Source organism: Tachysurus vachellii, chromosome 20 (assembly GCF_030014155.1).
Source record: "Tachysurus vachellii isolate PV-2020 chromosome 20, HZAU_Pvac_v1, whole genome shotgun sequence".
Lineage (NCBI taxonomy): Eukaryota > Metazoa > Chordata > Actinopteri > Siluriformes > Bagridae > Tachysurus > Tachysurus vachellii.
Window position 1 is genome coordinate 5,108,461 of NC_083479.1, and position 21,540 is coordinate 5,130,000.

The 21,540-nt window shown below is 39.6% G+C and overlaps 3 protein-coding genes across 4 annotated transcripts in view; 1 reads left to right on the plus strand and 2 right to left on the minus strand.

Annotated features, from left to right (window-relative positions):
• The first annotated feature begins 535 nt into the window (after window positions 1–535).
• Window positions 536–14,339, plus strand: LOC132863246 (CAP-Gly domain-containing linker protein 1-like). Of its 2 annotated transcripts, XM_060895948.1 has the most exons (22): window positions 536–813; window positions 1,714–1,867; window positions 1,958–2,421; window positions 3,294–3,418; window positions 3,499–3,694; window positions 3,812–4,009; window positions 4,131–4,234; window positions 4,330–4,390; window positions 5,123–5,227; window positions 5,537–5,662; window positions 5,927–6,043; window positions 6,496–6,553; window positions 6,778–7,028; window positions 8,238–8,300; window positions 10,391–10,497; window positions 10,877–10,976; window positions 11,076–11,125; window positions 11,729–11,789; window positions 11,908–12,064; window positions 12,157–12,209; window positions 12,836–12,948; window positions 13,045–14,339. In XM_060895948.1, exons 2-22 carry the CDS (start codon window positions 1,780–1,782, stop codon window positions 13,274–13,276), a joined length of 2,829 nt encoding a protein of 942 aa, XP_060751931.1. In that variant the 5' UTR covers window positions 536–813; window positions 1,714–1,779; the 3' UTR covers window positions 13,277–14,339. The 2 variants fall into 2 exon arrangements, with proteins under 2 accessions (XP_060751931.1, XP_060751933.1); XM_060895950.1 differs by lacking the exon at window positions 5,123–5,227 and having other exon boundaries at window positions 537–813.
• A 991-nt stretch (window positions 14,340–15,330) lies between these two features.
• On the minus strand, window positions 15,331–16,691 carry hcar1-2 (hydroxycarboxylic acid receptor 1-2). Its single transcript, XM_060896162.1, has one exon. The coding sequence runs from the start codon at window positions 16,605–16,607 to the stop codon at window positions 15,567–15,569; it is 1,041 nt and encodes a 346-aa protein (XP_060752145.1). The 5' UTR covers window positions 16,608–16,691; the 3' UTR covers window positions 15,331–15,566.
• Window positions 16,692–20,476: 3,785 nt separating this feature from the next.
• Window positions 20,477–21,540, minus strand: part of denr (density-regulated protein) — a 3,575-nt gene continuing 2,511 nt past the window's right edge. The window contains exons 6-8 of the mRNA XM_060895530.1: window positions 21,182–21,298; window positions 20,918–21,057; window positions 20,477–20,823 (exon numbers count right to left, since the gene is read on the minus strand). Of these exons, the coding sequence (XP_060751513.1) occupies window positions 20,779–20,823; window positions 20,918–21,057; window positions 21,182–21,298 (302 nt within the window). The 3' untranslated portion in view covers window positions 20,477–20,778. The remainder of the gene's footprint in view (window positions 20,824–20,917; window positions 21,058–21,181; window positions 21,299–21,540) is intronic.

Consider the following 21,540-nt stretch of genomic DNA (forward strand, 5'->3'; position numbering starts at 1 on the left):
TCATTCCAATGCATATGGGTTAAAAGGAGCTGAAATCAAAAGTTGACTTGGGATGAAAGTGAGAATAAAATTATCTGTTGATAATTCGATTATTCTTCCTCGCCTTGTAAACGAATCCAGTTCTAGTTCGACTCTTGTGAATGATACTGGACGTTATTTTTGTTCTGTTCCACCACTAGAGGCAGCCAGTGACCACAGTTTTCCCTCCAGCATCAACTCCAGGTCACGTAAATGTTTTGTCCATTTTAAAACGAGCAATTTTATGAAATAAGTTCGGAAATAAATGATATATGGAAGTGCAGTACAGATGCATTTAGGGCCATTAGACGTTCTAGTCATAGTCATAGACATAGTCTCGTGAAGGAGGTTCGCCAGTTGCCATAGCAACGCAGGGTTTGCCTGGCGCTGATGTTATTCTTTATCATGCTATGCAGCTCTCTGGATAACGTTTCATGAAAGAACAGTTTTGTTTGTGAGTAGACAGGTTTTTGTGTGTTCTAAATTTCATGTCTTGTTTACTTATATGAAACTTACTTGATTTAAAACCTGGTCCCTGTAATAAAGTTACTGCGCCATATTATTCCAGTTAGCTAGATTAGCCAGGTTTGGGCGTGAAAGGATGAAGCTGATGGCTAGCTTGCCTGCTAGTGCTAGCTAGTGTCATAGCCTCTGTTACCATACGTGTGTGTGTGTGTGTGTGTGTGTGTGTGTGAGAGAGAGAGAGAGAGAGTGAAAACTAACGGAACAAACCCCTGGGATGCAGCTCATAACATTCCTTCACTTCTTGGGGTGGGGCAGTGTTTGATTTAGAAGGTAAGACATTAGCTTTTCTAATCGCAGTAGCTCGCTAGCCAATGTGTTATACATGTACAAATATCGTGGGCTATTGAAATTAGCTGTATTTTTCTTAGCCGTTAAGAGAAACGTAGGCAGCTCATTTTTCTGGTTAACGCGGATAGCTAGCAAAGTTCTTAGAGGAAATGAGTTTCGAGATCTATTATTAAAAAATAAGAAAGTATCACAGGGTTTACTACGTCAGTACTATACAATAATAATGTATTTCAAGCCAAAGACGAAAGGTAGAAGTGGCTACCAGTAAACAAATAATGTCAGCTGTTTTGAGTGTAGAAGAAGCCGCTATTTACGTGTCGTCTAGTTGATTAAAGGCCCCAGTGAGCAATGAACGATGTGTGTTTTTGTTTGTAGCTTGTTAAAAGGAACGAGATGATTAACTGTAGCTTTATCTTAGTCACTTTTTTCAAATTGAGAAAATACCATGCGACATTATAAAAATGATTATTTTACATTATATTTATATTTATTTATATAACGCTAAACGTTTTTGGGAAATTCTTCTGCATTTTCCTTTTGGAAATGTCTTTAAATGATTCTTGGTTCTGAAACTGTTTTAATATACAGTGTTAGATGGGTTTATGAGGTTTAGAAAGGAACTTGACATGTACTTATTTATTATCATAGGACAGAAATTGACATCATGCAACCAAAGTGTCTACCTGGTATATCTTGTATTGTTTTTTCCCCCCCATAGCTTTTTAAAAGTGTTCCTATAAAACATTGCTAGCTTATATAACAATGTCACTGTTGCATGTTCACAAATCACAATTCCAAATGCAACCAAGCCCATTTCGATACAAACACAAATATTCGATTTGACTGTTTTATCCTAATTATGGCTATTATCTCTCAAATTAGGCAAAGGTTTAACTTCCAATATTACCCTGCAAGGTCAACGTATTTACATGCACAGAGTGAGAAAACATGAGTACAGGGAAGCCAAGTGGTCTCAAACCACCTACTAAGATCAGTAGGCCTAGCTCTGTACCAACCAAAACCTCCCCTCCCACAGGTAAGAAAATATTACAGGTGTCATTAATACCTGATGTGACCTAACATATGGATTTGGTCCTAAACTAATGTCTTGTGTATTTATTTGCAGCCAAAGCTCCAGTTGGTAATGATTCAGCAGCAGAGTTTACTGTCGGTGAACGTGTATGGGTGAACGGTAATAAGCCAGGATATGTTCAGTTTGTTGGTGGAACCCAGTTTGCACCAGGCCAGTGGGCAGGCATTGTTTTGGATGATCCTATAGGAAAGAACGATGGCTCTGTCGCAGGAGTGCGCTACTTCCAGTGCGAGGACTTGCGAGGCATCTTCACCCGGCCTTCCAAACTGTCCCGGACTCCTCTTCCGGAGTGTGAGGCCAATGGTGCACCATCTTCCACCAACCAGGTTTCTTCTGCTGTCATTCCAAATGCTGCTGCCGATGAAGGTCAAGCAGCTACCGCTACAAAGACCTCAACAAACCTGGCCACAGCGGCCAGCGGTTCTGTCTCTAACCTGTCTGAGACAGATTCGACCATGAAGGGAAAACGGGAGATGAAGCTAGGCGATCGTGTACTGGTGAGCATGTATATAATATTTATATAAGAGCCTGAGCATATTGTATCTTTGGAATAAATGTTTAGAGAATTCTGAAACAGTATTGCTAAATTGTTAAAAAAAAAAATGGACATCTTAGAAAAAGAAATATTTCATTCCTCACATCCGGTTTCTTAGAAATGTTTCTTTCTTAAGACTTTTTCGGCATCCAAAAAGAGAATGGACAACTGGAATTTTTGGCACCTTACATCATCATTGCAAGAATAACAGGATTTCAGAGTTAGATTTATGTGGCAGACTGTAGGTTGAAAAAGAATTTCAAGTGACAAATCTCCAAGAATCCCATTCTTTCACCTTTTTCCTTCCTGTAAAATTTAAACTCTTGCTGGTGTCAGCAAACAGGGCTTCACTGCTGTATTTGTGCTGGTGCCTACCTCCGCAGTTGTGATTCATCATGACATTTTTAGAGTTTAGGAAACATAAAATGCTTTTATGTGGGTGACAATGGACCTGTTCTTGTAGAATGATTGAGGGACATGAAGACTAACGCTCTCTTTGTTACTCTGTCTAGTGCTGCTTTCATTTATGTCTATATTTAAAAAGATTATACATATTTATAGCTGATTTAAAAGTTGGAAGTGGCTGGAACTTCCCCAGTTAAACCGCTGTAGGTTCTTCCAAAAAGCTCAGAGGATCATGGTGATCTCACTGCTATTTGTGGCCAGATGGGAAGGTTGGCACTGTTCTCTCACTGTAGATGAACAGTGATGCAAACCACTTGCAAGAGCTCAAAGCTATCTCTATGCTGTGCACAGCTTTATACTTACTAACAATAATGAATCATTCTTAAGGTGTTTGGATACATAACACTTCTGTCGCATTCTTAATGGCAGATTGGGGGAACGAAGGCAGGTGTTGTGCGATTTCTGGGTGAGACTGATTTCGCTAAAGGTGAATGGTGTGGGGTGGAGCTTGATGAGCCGCTTGGGAAGAATGATGGCGCAGTGGCTGGTTCCAGGTATGACCACATACGTACCAACATAAGTGTGCATTCTATTTTTTATAGAATTCTATAACCATTTTTTCCATCTCTTTTAGGTATTTTCAGTGTCTACCAAAGTACGGTCTGTTTGCTCCAACACATAAAGTGACTCGCATTGGCTTCCCGTCCACCACCAAAGCCAAAAACTCAAGGCGCCATTCTACTCTGCAGCATAGCCCCAGCGCCTCTTCAGTCAGCTCACTGAGCTCAGTCACTTCTTCTGTAGGGGGAAAACCCAGTCGCGCAGGCCTGGTAAGTCCTTCTACCTCATACATGCATTTATGTTGGTTACACTGAACGTTTAGTGAGATATGTATGCAACTTGAATCCTGCCATCAAAGTTTTTTTTTGGTCTTTCTCATTTCCTAGCTGACGGAGACCTCATCTCGCTATGCAAGAAAGATCTCTGGGACCACAGCCTTGCTGGAGGCTCTGAAGGAGAAACAGCAGCACATTGAACAACTCCTGGCTGAGAGGGATCTAGAGAGAACAGAAGTGGCTAAGGCAACCTGCCATGCTGGAGAGGTGCAGCAGGAGTTGGCCTTGCTCAGAAAAGGCCAGGAGCAGGTCAGCTGAGTGTTTACGCTCTTGATGCTGCATTGTGGTATATACATATTTCTGTGATTTTCATAAAAACATAATTACATCTGTATATTTTAAACATGCCTATATGTGCTTGTGTCACAAGTATGTTCTTGAAATGGAGGCAAAACTAGACCAGCTACGCAGGCTTGTGGAGACGGCAGACAGGGAAAAAGTGGAGTTGTTAAATCAGCTCGAAGAGGAAAAAAGGTAAAGTTTATCATACACTATGAGAGTATGAGATATAAGAGGGTTTTTTTGCAACAAGTTAATACTAATGGAAAGTTCTTTGGTCTGTTATTCAGGAAGGTAGAAGATCTTCAATTCCGTGTAGAAGAAGCTTATATTACCAAAGGTGACTTAGAGGTAAAGTGATACACTGATGATCTCCATTTACATAGTAGGAACAAGCCACTCTATTAAGCAATACATATATAAGATAAGCTTTTCATTAATTGCATGTCATTTATTTATATTGTCAAGTAATCTTCAATACTATTAAAGTCAATTTCTTTTCGATTTGAATCATTTTCTGCAGTCCTTGTTTTAGATCTTGCTCTGAGCATGTTCAGGTTCTTATTACGTCTTCCTATCTAAAGCATTATTTTAATTTGTATTCATTTATAGATGTGTATTCATGCATTTAATACAGATATTATGCTTTTACATAACTCCGTTTTCTGTTTATGCTCACATATGCTTATGATTTATACTAAATTGTTATTTCAAAGAAATGTGTACTGTCATTCACTTCTCATTCAACTTCTCATTCAACTTCTCATTTAACGTCTTGTTCATGTTTTTATTCTTTCAATCATTTGTTTGCTCCCATGAGTTTCTTACTCATCCTTGAGTTCCTTGTGTTTTGGTTTCTCCGATCCTTGTTTTTTTTTCTGCGATGCCCTTGTTGCCATTCTCGTCTTCTTCCGTTGTGTCCAGCTGCCACACACGCAGCTCTTGTGCCACTACTCTCTTTGTCCTCATTCATCGACAGTGGATGATGTCAAGGCTTGCGTGAGGCTTTTCATACTTGGCGTTAGGCTTGCATGTGACTGCAGCACCGCTGTTCTCTTTCTGCTCTCCTCTTTCTACTAACAGACGCAGACCAAACTGGAGCATGCCCACATTAAGGAGCTTGAACAGAGCCTTCTCTTTGAAAAGACCAAAGCTGATAAACTCCAGAGGGAGTTAGAGGATACTAGGGTAATTCAGTCTCACATTATCAAATAAGGCCCGGCGTCTTGATGAGTAAGACTGCATGAACGGTCTCTCGGGGCTTGAGTCAATGCCGCGTATTTCTGACACTTTTGCCTTTTTTTGCATGATGCAGAGAGGTAGGTTCGAAGTTTTCATTAACAAGATGATCAACATCAACAGCTTTTTCAGAAATACTAGTTATCTGTTCTGAAAATTAGTTATGCCTGCTATTAAAGGTGCCGCCTCTGTTATGATGTGTGTCTTTTTATGTGCTGCTGTGTTCAGTAGGTAATGGCAGTGTGTCTCTTGTTATAGGTGGCCACAGTATCTGAGAGGTCCCGGATCATGGAGTTGGAGAAGGAAGTGTCAGAGTTGCAGCTACGCCTGCGATCTCAGCGAGCAGAAGCTGGATCAGGCTCACCTCCATTACAGGACAAAAAGGTCCGAGCCTTTGTTTCACTGTGTCTGTAAATTGTAAACTTCTTTTTTTTATTATACAAGAGCTAGTATATAGTGTTAAAAAGTATTATATTTAAATACATAGTTCTGTTTTTCTTAAATACTTTGAGTGAACCAATAAATAATAAATACATTGGGTGAACTAAATTATCAGTGGAAGTGGCTGAGGAACATTTTATAACTTATTCAGTTTATATTAATACTTATACAGTGCTTGAACAGATTGTGTTCTCTTTATCCTCACAGGTTAGGGAGCTGAGCAATGAGCTGGAGGCAAGACACAAGGAGGTATTGCTCCTTCAGCAGAGACTCACTTCCTCTCATCAGGAGAACGCCTCCCTTCAGAATCAGCAGGAGGATTTGGTATGATGTTCATTTGCTCTATATAAATATACCATTCTTTACAGCCGATTTGACACCTTTTTTATAAATTATATTATTAACCATTTATAGTTACCTTTAAGGAGTATCACAAAATTATCATGTTAAGGAACTTCCACAAGACAAGTTTGTGTTATCATTTATGTTATAGCAGCTATAAAGAAGTCACTCTTTTAAACATATTTTACTTTCTCTGGAACTTAAAAGCACAGATTAGAATCCGCACAGCACAAATCCTTCGTCCTGTCCTGACTCACTCATGGTGGAAAACATATTTCTCACTGCTTTCTGACAATGTTGACTTTTAGAAATTATGTGCTGTGCAATAATGTATTTATAATGTATTTTACTTTGTGAAGTGATATAGAACAGTCAAGCACCAAAATCTTAAATGGCTCCATTAGCTTATGCTCATTTGTATTTCATTATCACAGAAAAAAAAACTTGATACAGAAGCTGAAGAAAGAAAAAAAATTGCACTCTCCTTACAAGGTAAAAAAAAAATCACATCCATGGCTTGTATAAACATCTGGATGTTGTTGAACCTTTGTATTATTCTTTTGCATTGCTGCATATACATAGTAAGGTGAAGAACTCTATAGTTTTGCACAATATAGCAGTAGAATAGCATCCCATTATTCTGTATTTGCATTATAGATGTTTGTTTGAGTGAAGAGTGTCTATGCTGATATGAGTGATTATCCTTCTGCTTGTAGAAATGCAGAAAAGCATGCAGGCAGACAAGGAACAACTGGAGCAAATGCACAGTGAAAGGCAGAAGCTGGAGGAGGAGACAGCCTCCAGGCAACAGCAGGAGCAGCAGCGTAACGAGGAGCACGAACAGCGGGAGACGGAGCTGCAGGAGAAACTAGGCAGAGCAGAGCAGGAGCTGAGAAAAGTGAAGGAAAGGACTGCAGAGCTGGAGCAGAAGGTGGTTGAGCTACAGATGTTCAAGGACAAAACCCAGGTGAGGAGCCGACCTTAAAAGTACAGAACAGATCTAGCTCAGTGATGAAGAATTTATTAAAGAATAAGTGCAGTTAATGAACAAGCAATACGTTTTTAGTGGTACATGCTGATTCAGTATCTACATTTGCATTTATGGAACTTGCCATTTATAGCCCTTAATCGGAGCGACTTACATTTACCTTATTTATACAGCTGAGCTGGTGATTCTGGGATTTAAACTCGTGACTTTCCGGTCAATAGTCCAACATCACTAAACAACCACTTCCACCATTTCCAATGTTTGTCATTTTCACTTAAATAAGCGAAAAATAAGCATGGAAAATTCCTGTGCAACTTCCTTCTAGTAAACTATGTTAAAATTCCCAAGGGATCAGGTCTACAGAATTACACTGACTGAATTTCCTACTTGGCAGCGCATACCTCACTTGGAGGGAATCTACTCCGTAGCTCCTTCTGTCTGTTCTGCAGGCATGAAGAAATTAGTGGGGAAAAAACGGCTTTCTCAGCAAATTATATCGCTCCAACTCCCTTTTGGAAATTGAGGCTATAAATGCATAGCTTACTGGTTGACCATTTAAACATGCCCATTGTTGAGCAGCAGGGGTATCACCAAGGGTGCCCCGTTGTCTTGGTAATAGACATAAATGCAGACAACTGTTCATTCACACCAACCTGGTATTACTGTATTGAGCTACGTGAAACTTCAGAAAGGAATCAGATAAACTAACTAAAGATGTACAACAGGACAGGTAATATAGCCTTTAGTGTGACCTGGCAATTAGTAAATGCAATAAGCCTCAAAAACTCTTCAGACTAAGATCAAGACAAAACTAAGAGTGAAGTGTGTTCTCAAGTCAAGTCAATGAGTGAAGCTTTGATTAGTGAGAGAACTAAGGGAGAGGCAGCAGCAAGTACCAGTGTGGTAAAGGTGACCAAGCAGCATAGCTCCCCAAGCATCCCAGTCACAGAGAAAGACATTGCAATGCTTTGACAAACAGTGGCATCTTTGTACAAGCTAAAGAGTTCTTCCTCCCATTGTCTTTCACCAAGCCTTCCATTCTTACGGAATGTGAGATGCACAGTGACAATAAGAAAGATCACCAGAGACCATAAATTAAAAGTTGTAAATATGTTTTTTATGTCAGAAAGCCTTGGTGCTGTTATTTTAACCTAATGTTTTTCCTAATTCCTAATACCTAATTCCCAGAATATCCAGTCTGCAGACGCTTTGGAACAACTAAAACAAAGAAATCAGCAGCTGCACCAGGAGGTGAGGAAGCTTGACTTTTTCTGAATGGGTTGATGTGAGGTTGACCTTCTGGGAAATAATTGCTGACTTGATTTTGTGGCCTTAAACTCAGGGATTAATTGTTCTTGCAGAGGGTGGAGATTTGAAGTGATGTATCAAATCATTTTGCTTGACTCGTGTTTGAACCTAATGTCACATTAATTGTCTCCTTGTTTGTATGCACTCTTGGTTCTCCGGTTTTCTTCCCCCTCCCAGAAACATGCTGGTAGATAAATACATGACTCTATGACTCTTAATTGGCCCCAGGTATGAAGTGTGCACATGTTCCAGGTATGATGTTGAATGAACCGTAAAAGAAATCTAACAGACTGACATCACGATGCAGCTGTTGCTCAACTTGTGAGTGGTTTGCCTTACAGCTTTATGCACAGCGTGTGGTAGCATGTGAGCTTATGTAATTACTGAAAGGACACTAAAAGGACATTAGCATTCAGGGTTCTGCGGCATCTGTAGGGCCGTTAAACACATTAAGCATAATGTTCTTATTTTTTCTTTTTTTTTTTAGATCTCCATATCTTTTTTCTGTATGGCTATAAAACTTTTACTATCAAACTAAAATACATAAGAGCAGCCTGATAGACATACATTCGAAGTCCGTTATTTCATATCGTGCTGTGAAATTTGAAAAGTAACAGTACATTGAAAACATTAGAAAAATGTGCCATAGCTGCTCATACATTCATTCATTCATTCATTCATTCATTTTCTACCGCTTATCCGAACTACCTCGGGTCACGGGGAGCCTGTGCGCTGCTCATACAGCAAAAAAAAATAAATCTTGCACTGCGAACTGTGAGCTTTTTAATCATAGCTTTGTCTGTCTTACTCTCTCACTCTGTCAGTCTGTGTTAACACTTTTCCACACATGATGTAATCATGCACATGTTTCTTTGAGCTTGGTGGCTGGCTGCCTTGTTCCACTTGGCTGGGCAGAACATCAGGCGACGGAAGCTGCACTCATTCACCTATTTGTGCAATGTTAATATTCAAGATTTGATTTTGCCCTTCTGTATTAAATTTCCTTTAAAAGAAATAGAAACAGGCAATTTTAGATTTCAGATTAGTCAGAACTGTTTGCCTCACAAATCCTATGAAAATCCTACATCCCATTAGACAGGGCAGTCTGTGGGTTGTAGCAGCATTGTGATGCTAAATGTGCGTAATGTGACAGATTTTGTGAATCAGTATCTACAGTCAGACAATTGGCAGAGCTGAGAAATAACATGGACGCAGAGAGAACAGGTGCTGGATGCAGGATGCCTAGCGACAGTCGTGAAGGCGGTGAATGGATAAATGGACCGGATTGGTGGAGAATGTCGGATGGAAATGGAGGAAAAATCTGAATATGGAGGGGGGTAGTGCTAAGAGAGAGACTGCAAGGCACAAAGAGACAGGGAGAGGGAGGAGCTTGGCTGTGCTTACATATTGAAGCTGTCTTGTGAAACATGTCGGAGAGGGTGTGAATGTGAGTGCTCAGGACGGCGGCATCTCCAGAACGTGTGCATGCTGTGTAAGCTGCTCTCGCGTGCTCTTTCGCTGTCACTCTGCAGGGGGTCTGTGGCAATGCATTATTGAGCTTGCTGGTTTGTCTGCATAAAAAGGTTTTAAGGCTACACAGACATGGATGTAGCAGCTTTGCAGCAGAGCTACTCAGGAGGAATGTATACCTCTCATTTCCAGGTACTGTATTTCTAGTCTCAGTGTAGAGTAAACCTACTATTCAGGGTATATGGAGGGCATGGTGTGTTTCGGTTGGGATAAACAGGTTTGAAAATGCTCGTATGTGATACCGATTGTGGCTGTCAGCTTTAATTACTGAATTGTTGTCATTAAAAAAAAGCTTCTTATAAAAAATAAAAAAAAAAAAGTAGAGTTTGGTTCTACTGATTTTCTATTGTGTGTTTGTTCCTATGTGATGTAGACGGATGCAGTTTTTTTAAAAGTAAAAGTCACTGGTTAAAGTGAATATCAACTTTGTTAATTATAATATTTGATCAGAAATCAATGAGATTGATGTAGAGAATATGTGTCTAATATCTCCACTTTTCCAGCTTGAAACCCTGAAGCAGCAAAACTCCAATTATCAGGGGGAACTTAGTGTGTGCAAGCAGCAGCTCAGTTCTGAGAACCAGCGCATTGGAAGCCTGTGCAAAGAAATGTGAGTAGTCTTTATCTAGTCACCATCTTTATGGGTCCTTATTTTTCACTGTGTGTTTGCGTGTCATGAAAGTAAAAAGAGAAAAGGAAAAAGAGGAAAGAAGACCGTCGGCTACAGCATCTTTCCTTTGTTATACCACACCGAATCAAGCCAGGTTTAAATCATGAAATTTACCTTTAAAGGGTTTTCGTTCTGTTTTTTTGTGGGCATTTACCCACAAGTCATATTCCATTGAGACAAGAATTAATAGGTCTTTAAAAAGCACAAAGCCACATTCAAGGAACCAAGATCATTTGTCTAAGTTTTTTTTTAGTTGCTGTTATGATTATAGTGATGGAGAGTGGTACTGTTTATGAGAGGATAATTTCTCACCTGGCAGTGAGGAGCTGAATCTGGAAGCCAGCCAGAAGTCAATGAGGCTTGTGGCCCTTCAGGAAGAAAATGGGAAGTTGTTTCAAAAGCTAGGCAGCAGCCAGAAGGTGAGATATAAGTAGCATCTACTACACAGTGTCTACGACTTTCACAGAACTCATCATTAGCGTATGGAGATTTAATAGTGCGCTTTTCTTGTTTTGCAGCTCAGAAGTGAGCATCCGACTCCAGACAACCAGTCGGAGATTAAAGAGAGGTGAGAGTTGCTCTGACACAGTTTCACTCCACCCGGCTGTAATTACAGTTATTTCCTGAGACTGATATTTTAAGTCCCTTCAGCGTTGTTTTGAACGCCAGAGTAAAAACTTACACTTCTAATGGAGTTCTCTAAACAAATGAAATTATATATTTCAACTGTAATATTAATGTTAAAACCATTTCATCTAAATCCACGAGTCGCAGTTTGGAGGGTCACTGATTCAGATCAGCAAATCGATACAGCTGCATCAAATATAAATAATAATTGCATCGTATCTGCTTCAAATGTTCTGACACCCAGTGAGAAATGGTCAAAAATGCCAGAACAGGAGTGGAGAGCAGCTTTTTTAAGGCATGTGGGAAATGAGGGCCAGTGAAGGAGAAGCTAAAAACACTCTACTGTATTCCTTGGAGAGATCACCTAAAATAAGCTCTGTGCTATATCAGGATTCACAGTAGGTTCTGGAGAACATGCAGGTCGCTGGAAAGTTTCTCCCTGCGTGGTTTTGTTTGCAGAAAATATTCAGAGTGAAGATTACTTGTTCCTGTGCATATTTATGTAGATAATTTGTCTTTTTGCTAAAACTGTGTTCACTTTTAGGGAAAACTTCAACACTTTGATATCCGAGAAGGACAAAGAATTAGAAGCGTTAAGAAATGAGGTGAGAGCTTTGAGTAACAATTCAGACTCTACAAAGCCTGTGTCTGCTTCTATACACGACTGTGGTTTAATTACTAAACTACTAGTGGCGGTATGAAATAAGAACACTGATGTGTCAGATTGCAGTGCTGCGTGGAGAGAACGCTGTGGCTAAAACTCTCCAGGCTGCGGTGGACTCTCTGGAGCGGGACAAGGTGAAGCTCCAGAGCAGAGTGCACAGTCTTGAACAGAAGCTGGAGGGCAAACAGAATGAGGACCAGGAAGAGAATTCCTCAGGTAAGATAGCATACCGGATATGTTTTATCACTATAGCTGCACCGGTGTCATCGTGGTTTGGTTTATAATGTGTATTATGTGTTTCTGTGCAGGTGATGCAGCTATAAGCCAGCTTAGAGAAGAGAAGGAGTTCGCTGAAGGACAGGTAAACAAGAAATGTTCTTGTTTTCATCTTCTGATGTTTGTTCATACATCATTGCTCAAATGTAGAAGTTGTTCTGCTTTTATTAGCATATTATATTAAGAGATTAAAACTAACACATTAAAGGAAGTTTCTGTTGTTAGGATACTGACAGCTCTGTGTTTATAATGAGGGAGATTTAGCTGTAGGCATTTAGTTAATGAGCTCAAAAACTTTGGCGTCATTACAATGACAAATTACGGGTGTGTAAAATTGAGTGATTTTACAAAACAGCAGTTGTAGTGCAATGACAGTAGCCTGTGATCACACAGGATGTGTTTGAGGTTTGTAGTTTAGAAAGTTTGAAGCTTTATATAGCTTAATTTCCAAATTCATCTACTTTACCAGTGATTGATACAAACACTAATTGACTAGTAGCGCCCCCTTATGGAGACGTTTTCACAGCGTTAGCCAGTTGCATGAAGTCCTTCGTATTTTATAAAATAAAATGCTGTTTATTTTTTACAAGAATTTCTGAAATGATCAAACCAGCCCATCTGGTACCAACAACCATACACCGGATAAGTCACAGAGCTCACACTTTTCCCTCAATGAATACTGTTTTAATAGCTGTTTGTTTTGTTAATCAGATCAACTTCCTCAACTCGGTCATCGTCGATCTTCAGAGAAAGAATGAGGAGCTGAAGGTGAAGCTGAAGAAATTGGCCTTGGCTGAGTTCAATGGGAACGATGAAAATGACGGGTGGGTCTTCAATACTCATCTACATGCAATATATGAGTTCTAAGAACTAGATTTTAACAATGGTGTCAATCACATTACTTTCACTTTCTTATTTAGTTTGGGCGAGCTCAAGAAGAAGAAGAAGAAAGCGCCGCCACGTGTCTTCTGTGACATCTGTGACTATTTTGACCTACATGATACAGAAGACTGTCCCACCCAAATGCAGTCCCCTGACTCACCTCCTCACAGCACGCATCACGGTAGCCGTGGAGGAGAACGGCCCTACTGCGACATCTGCGAGGCATTCGGTCACCGGACAGATTCCTGTAACGACGACCAGACCTTTTAAACCACTGACGTTCCACATTTTAAAAAGCAGGCAAGGCAGAAAATATTTTGACGTAGATAAGCTCTTATTTTTGTAAGCTTGATTAGAAGCAAGAAGGTAAACGTGGGATGTCCTGCTTTTGTGTGATTAATATCGTTTTGCGTATAGCGTAGATCATGTTTTGACAGAGATTCCGGGACCTCTTTGTGGTAAACGAACACTTATCACAGACACGTGGAAGCTTTCGCGCCAAAAGACGTTTAAAGCCGACCGATAAATAAGTAAATTATTGCACTGCTCACTTTAAATGCATTCCTTGTTACATAATAAGCACATATTTTTAACTGCCACTTGTCTAAGTTATTCTTTTATATCAAATGTCAAAAACAGGTAGATTAACACTCTGTCTTGAATGGCTTTTTAAACGTTTTTACATTGTGTACTAAAATGATTAAAACACAACTTTGCATCCAATTCCATGAATATGTATAGCAGTAATATTTATATCAAAGATAGTGTTTACAAATTAACTTGGACCCCCCCCCCCCAATAAATAAATAAAATAAATAAAATAAATAAATAAAAATGATTTTCGGGTTCTGCAATTGCACATTATGCAAAAATAACTGTATGTTATGTTTTGGGCATTTTTGCTTTGAGATCGTATGTACACAACAGGCCAAAAGTATTGAAACTGAGCTCTCTCGTTAATCAGCAACGAAATCAGAACCATACCAGCGTAAACCTCATGAAAATATGCATTGAATGTGTCTGTGACTAGAGCTAAAGTAGACGATAACGATAATGTTGAATTGAAGAAATCTGATGCACTGTACCGATGTACAACAATGCTGCAGACCTTTCTGTCTTTTGGTACTGTAACATATTTGTCAGTTATCTCTATCCATTTATAATCCTGCTTCCATGCTTGTGGCCTGTGGTGTCTCTCATTGTACACTAGGTGTTTCTAATAACAGCAAAAGATGATTAACTAGTATCCTAACGTTGAACAGTCTGTAATTATTATTGTACCGTTCCTGAAGTGTATACGCACTAATTCTATATATAAATCATAACGAACGAAGTTTTTGATGGTTGCATGTTTTTTGTTTTCCTGAATTATTGTCACTCTGTATGAAAACGAGTATATAAAAGAAATTATACATATAACGCAATATATGTAACATTATAATTAGAGCTATAGGTTTTGAAAATTTTTGATGTTTTCACAATGTTTACAGTTGCTAGCAGAAATATTCATATGATTTGACATGAGACTAAGTATTAACGTAAGTAGTTTCTTCACTTGGTTACGTAGATATCATTCGAATGGTTTCTGAAATTCAAGGGTACTATTGTGCTTTTACCTTGTATTTATATCCAGAACGAATCTGGGCTCCAGACTGCACAAAAAAACCTGCTCTATTTTTGATGAATCCTGAATCACATGAGTCTAAAAATACAAGCTGGACAAAGCAATCTAAAAGTAATGAAAAATGCATATGAATGCAGACCAGAGGTTCCCGACCCAGCCACTTTCATGTGGTTGAATCGGAGTGAAAACACATCGCTTTATTCCAAAAATGCTAAAATCTGTATTTTTTTTTTTTTAAATGACAGTCGTCCATAAAGATCTGAGATTGGTGTTCCGTTCCTATTAGTCATAAGTACGTCAAAAAACCGCAGCAAGCTTCTTGTGCCTGATACACCACGGCAAAACCCCACTCTCAGAATGATCCTTCGTGCAACAGAAGGCTTACAGCAATTATATTTATTTAAAATGCCAAACGGGAGGAGTCGTAATGATGAGCCGCTGGGAGAAAAAAATCTCTAGGGGTATACAAGATACACTTTAATTAATAACAAGGCTTTCCATAGTAACTTTATGCTTTGGAAAGTCCAATGTTTTCCCCATAAACAGAAAAAATAATCATGCATGGTTTAAAAACTGAGCATATTTATATGTGCAACACAAATACATTCGATTTTAATGAACTTAAAGAAAGAAGAATTTCTTAACAGGCTTCATTACTATCTGATTTCAAACTGCATTACATTTTATACATTTATTCGGTTCTGAAGTCTTAAAAAGAAACACAGTATATGCATAAAATATTTTAACTAATATTATTAAAATTAAGATTCATTTAGATTTTTTTTTACAATACTACATTACTACTAAAACGAAAAGCAGTATTTCACAATCTATCATCTTTTGAAATGTAGAAGTTGGAGTAGTATAGATATGTACAGAGTGATGTATGAATTACTTTATCATCACATGCTCATGCTTTTGTTTTCTCCGTTTATTTTAATCACTTGTTACCGTCGACAGAATCCTCTCTGCTTTCTTCCCTCTGAGTTTCATAAGAAGGCTCTGTATAGTCCCACTGAATGCCGGAGTGGAGAAATAGTAGACCAGAGGGTTGAGGACGCTGTTGAAATAGGTGAAGACGACCGAAGTGTAAAAAGCCAGATTTGCCTCAGTGAAGTACGAGCACTCGCTGTACCAGACCTTTAGTATCCAAACGGCAATCCGTGAGGCAGTACTCGGAAAGAAGCAGACGATGAAGACCATAGCAACGATGAAAATGAACTGTACGGCCCTCTTGATTTTGCCCGAGGTGTCTATCGTCTTGCTTTTCAGCTGCCATGTAATGCAGGCTGTGCAGAAGACAATGATGATCGTGGGCACACAGAACTGAATCACGTAGAAAGCATTGTGCCAGTTTGAAAGAGGGTTGCTTCCCATGCATATGTTGAAGCTCTCGCATTGTGTGCGGTTGCCGAATTCGAAGAAGTGTGGAGAGCCAAGCAAGTAAGCCGTCATGGCTATTATCATCGCCCACATGCCAGCAGAGACCCACATGGCGTACTTCAGGTCCATCCGATTGATACGGTTGAGCGGGTGCACGATCTTCAGGTAGCGGTCCACAGCCACAGCCGTGAGAAAGAAAATACCTGCTGCCCTGTTGGCTGCAAGGAGGAAGAGCAGGATGCGGCAGAAGGCGTCCCCGTGAATCCAGTCCTTGCGCCTGCGGTAGTAGTCAGCTCTGAAAGGCAAGCAGAAGAGCACCACAGAGTCGGCTATAGCCAGGTGCGCCAGGTATATGGAGTTGGGCTTCCAGCTCTCCATGTGGAAAGCGAACATGCAGAGGGCCAAAATGTTCCCCGTGAGGCCGAGAATGAACTCTACGCAAAGGACAGGGGGGAGGACCTGGTCCAGGATAGGGGACTCGAAGGCGCAACAAACCGAAGAGTTTGACATGTGGAAAGCACTAATATAAATGAGCTTCAGAATTCTGAGGTCTGAGAACTTTACTTTCCTGAGCCGTTTTATCTTGCGTCCCATGAGGAAGTGCACCTCAGGGTGTCCTTTATTTTCCACTCATGCAAATGTATGTTACTGTAAGCTAGTTCAGACAACAAACCCAGGTGTTGTGTGAGAATGATCTCAAAAGGGATTACAACCAATGATGTTTAGCTAGGCAAATGAAATGTCCCACTGCTCACCCTACGGCACGCAACACTTAGCCAGAGGGGAAAATGTGGTCATTGAAACACAAACAAAACAAAACAAAACAAAACAATTGTTTGCATTTGTGCTACACTCAGTATACAACTTTGTGGTCTCCTGTCTGTTGCTTGCGCTTGTTTAACTGTATTTGCTTCTCAATAAATATCCTGATTTTCTAGGTTCCACTCATCTCTTAAAAACACGCTCATAGATAGACTTGCCAAGATAAACTGGCAAATGTCAACAGTAATGAATTGTCCTATTCAGGGTGCCAGATCAATCAATATCCTTAGCCAAGACTGGTCTTAGTAAGGTCATATTCTCACACGGGTTTTCATTGACGTGCATTGAAGATGACGCTCATCAATTAATCAGATGAAAATCAATCCCAGCAAAACCCTAGTGATTCATCCCCAAACTGTCCTCCAAACCTGACACACTCATGCCAAGTTCTCCTTTACAACATCAGAAGGACTTGTCCATTTTTATCCACAGACTGCTCAGGTGCTTATTCAATCCCTTATTATTTTGAGACTGGACTTCCGTAACTCGCTCCAGTTGGCCTACATCTGCACAATCCCAGTACCACGTTTCCTCTACTGATGCTTGCTGTAGATGCCTGCATTAAATTTAAAACACTGATGCTTGCCTGCAAAGCCAAAACTGGACCAGCACCCACCTACCTTAAAGCTCTTATCGAACCCAGCAGTGCACCAGGTCTAAAGAAGGCCTTCATCAAGACTCTTTTTTGGTCTGGTTCTCTGAACAACTCGTGAAGGTGAGTATCAGCCTTTATTTATTCGGTAAGTCGATCTGGTTAGGGCATCTGCCAAATGCCATAAATGTGAGTGTAAATGTAAATGAGTGAGAAAGATTGCGGTAAATGAAGCCGTTCAAATAAAGCTTCAGGGCTGTCAAGTGTCAGGCATTGAGTGTTGTATTTGGGTCTTTTCTCACGCTCTCCCGCCACACATCGTATTTCTCACGCAGAAAAACTTTTTGACTATTTATCATATATTTAATATGCCGCACCGCTGTCTCTATGGAACTGGGCAGGAGTCAAGCGCGTCTCCCCCGGAGTTCTTAGTCGAGCCTGACACTTATCAGCCAATCAAAAAAAGAAGCTACACAATAGCCAATCAGAAAACAGCACTATTGTATCTGGGTAAGATTTAACGCAACAACCAATGAAAAAAAATCATATTCATTAGAGAGGGTATTTTCGATGGTGGTTTGAACAAAACCTCAACACGAAACAGCTTGTCTCTGGACGGGACATTGTCCTCAATCATGACACTAAAAACTGTTTTAAATGGTAGACAACATTACAAATGATAAAGGAGTCCAAAAAGGCAACAAACACTTAGAATAAACAACAGTCATAATCTCTCTCTCTCTCTCTCTCACACACACACACACACTGAAATTAATGAATGGAAATTGAACAAATACTTTGTATTTGGTTATAATGTGGTCAGTAGTGTTTTTTTTTTTTTTTTTTGGGGGGGGGGGGGGGGGGTCCACTCGTGCCTGTCTTCAAAACTTGAGAGCCCTGAAAGTTAGCTTGTTGTACGTCTTTGTATACGTATTACCTAGATTAACATTTTAAGTAGTATGCCTTCTAATGTAAAGTGATATTTGCTTTCTCAAATTCAGTAAAATTTTATGTTTATGAATACGATCATGTTGCCGTTTGTGAGGTTACATTCATCAACAGTAAAAGTTAAACATACTTTCATACTTGTCCTTATGTTCTGCAACACACTACAATACATACGTTATAACGGGTCACAGCCTTCGCCCCCTCATGCTTCCTTAGTTACTCAAACAGGATTGAACACAGATCTTAACTCAGTTATTGATTCGATTCGACCGCACTTCAGTCCCGGTTGAACGGTATTTGATTATATTTATTCGAGAATCATGAATACAGAAAACTGAAGAAATATAATCAGACATTATTACTGCACTTTAGATACGTGAGTCAACCCCTCAACTTTTACAAGTCAACTCTTTGAATCTTTAAATTGACCCAAAGAGTCGATTCACTCATGAACCGATTCACTCATGAACCACATGGAGAGATGAAGCAGTAGCAATGTATAGTTTAGAAGCAGGATAACTCTTAGTTGACTGTTTTAGGAAAGCATGACCTGATCAACTTTGAGATGAAGACATTTATTATAACACGGGTGAAGGTTTGATTCTTTCAAAGGAGCACTGTCAGGTAAAAGTCGGCGCTTGGACGAAGTGTCCACGAGTTCAGCTACACTGTAGAGGGCTGTAGAGCTCACTGAATAAAAAAGATAGAACCTGTGCAAAGCTCAGTCATGTCATCATTAGCTCATTGCAGTTCCAAGGAAGCCACTTGTGATTAAGGCTTAAAATATTGTTAAAAATTGTGGTATAAACAAAATTTGCATGACTATGATATCATGATGATCTTGGGTTACATTTCAGTAAGAGGAATAGGAAAGCTATGATAACAGGAATGGAGGCTAATGAAACAGACCTTTGCATTTAAGACAAATACATATGTTACAGTAGGACAATGAGCCTAATAAGCACAGAAATTAATGGCTTGTGGGAAAAAATCTGTTGGGATTCTTAGTTGCTATTATAATCCTAAATCTGGCTTCCACTCCAACATCATGATGATATTACACATGTTTGTAGCTACAGTTTTGCGCTACAGCTAAACTACCTGACAAACATCATAAATTCGACACCTAAACTGTTGTTGTATATCTTTGTATCTTTGACCCAGATACACACAAACGCCTAATCAGTTCATAACCTGTAAATTTTAAACGGAACATTGAAAGCCAAAGCCATTAGCACCTCTATTAAAGGCAGGGTCTCCGATTTTTGAAAGCCAATGTTGATATTTGAAATCACCAAAACAAACACGTCCCTAACCCAAATGGGCCCCACCCCTGTATTGATAGCTCCGCCCACACATACATACGTAACCCAGGCAACTACTGGAAAGAACTGTGTCTATCATAGCTGAAGGGAAGAACAAAACGATTGCAGATAAACAAACAAGCCAAAATGACACACAAGCATAATAATGCAAAGGACGCCATATATTAGTTCTGTGAAACAAAACAAAAGCAACGTTACTCACCTATCGAGAAGGAAAAAAGTGCCTCGGCGTCTTAAGTAAAGTTGGTCACATGTTCACAGATTGGAGTTTCCTGAGTCAATAACTCCTGAGCTAAACGCTGTTACTACACAAAACGTGGTTGTAGCTGCCTCTCTACATTACTACGATAGAAAAGGTGTTATTTGTGTAGTAACAGCGTTTAGCTCAGGAGTTATTGACTCGGGGAAACTCCAATCTGCGAATATGCACCAACTTCCCGCTCCATCAGTTCTCTCCAGCGCTGGAAAGCTGATCCTATATAAACACGGGTCCTACTTCTTGCCTTATCTTAAGCCTTTCTTTCTTTGTTTTTATCCTTCATGTCAATGTTTAAACCGCTTTCTGCTAATGTCACACATGCGCACTGAACACTCTCTCCGCCGCATATTGACAAGACCCGCCCCTTTCTGCTCATTGGCTACACGTTTGTTTTGTATTTGTTTAGTATTCGGCCCGACTCAGTTTTCTGAAGCATTTCTCAAAAATCGGAGACCCTACCTTTAAGACAAATGCGATTAGAGGAAATTTTTATTTTTTTTTTTAAAGAAAGAAAACATTATACGAAGAACAAGCCAACGAGCCCGGAATTTATTAGCTTGCAGTTTGATTGAGTAATGTGTTGAGAACATCATAACAGACCTTTGGCAACCAAGAGAACAAGCAGCTATCTAGAACTGGGGGAGGGAGAGAAGGGAAAATAAACGCCTTGGTTGTGGCCAAGTCCACCATGTTCTATACAGTAAATAAAATAGATATAAAACGACTCAATGTTAACGTGTACATTTGTCCGTGGGTTTTGTTTCTTTGTTTCTTGTGTGTCATGTTGCATCTGTTTCAGTAAAAGTGCACATCAGATTTTCATTTCTTGACTTCTCCGAGATCGTTGATGCTGTCGTCATCCACCTGGAGAAAAGAAAGTTGTTTTTAATGCGAGGGACATGAGGGGGGAAAAGCGAAATAAGAAAAAAGTTCATTTGTTTTGCTGATTGAACCTCACCTCAGGCCACTTCTCCTGGATTACGTCGATGATGTCATCTGTAAAGTCTCCCTGAATGATGATCTCGTCCTCTGCTGTCACTGAAGCACCGCAGGAGAATTTCTGAGCAAAGAATCTCTGAGCCTCTTTAAGATCGATGTCTGAGGAGAAAACAGACAGCACAAGGCAACAAAAGACCACTCACGATTTATTTAAGAAAAATCGTTCACGCTGATAATTATCATTATTAGTAAAAAAAATTAAATAAAATAAAGCACGTCTTACCAAAGGTGGCCAAACCGCACACTCTTGTGACATATTTTTTCTTAGCACGTGGGATTTTGGCTATCGTGACTTTCTGTGGAACGGTCTTCTTCTTCTGTTTGATTTGACCTCTGCCGCCTGGACACACAACGAGCTCAGAGTCACAACCCGAGCAATCGGCAATCACAGTTGCAATCAATCAATCAATCAATCAATCAATAAATAAATATTTTAGTGTGTGCCAAAGGGGAGAAAAATACTTTTCATTTTGTTTTCATTTCAAAATAAAATGAATGACACATGAGCAAACTGTATTGATGAAATACCCATATATGAATGAACATAGAAAATAAATAACTGAAAAACTTTGTTTTTACATT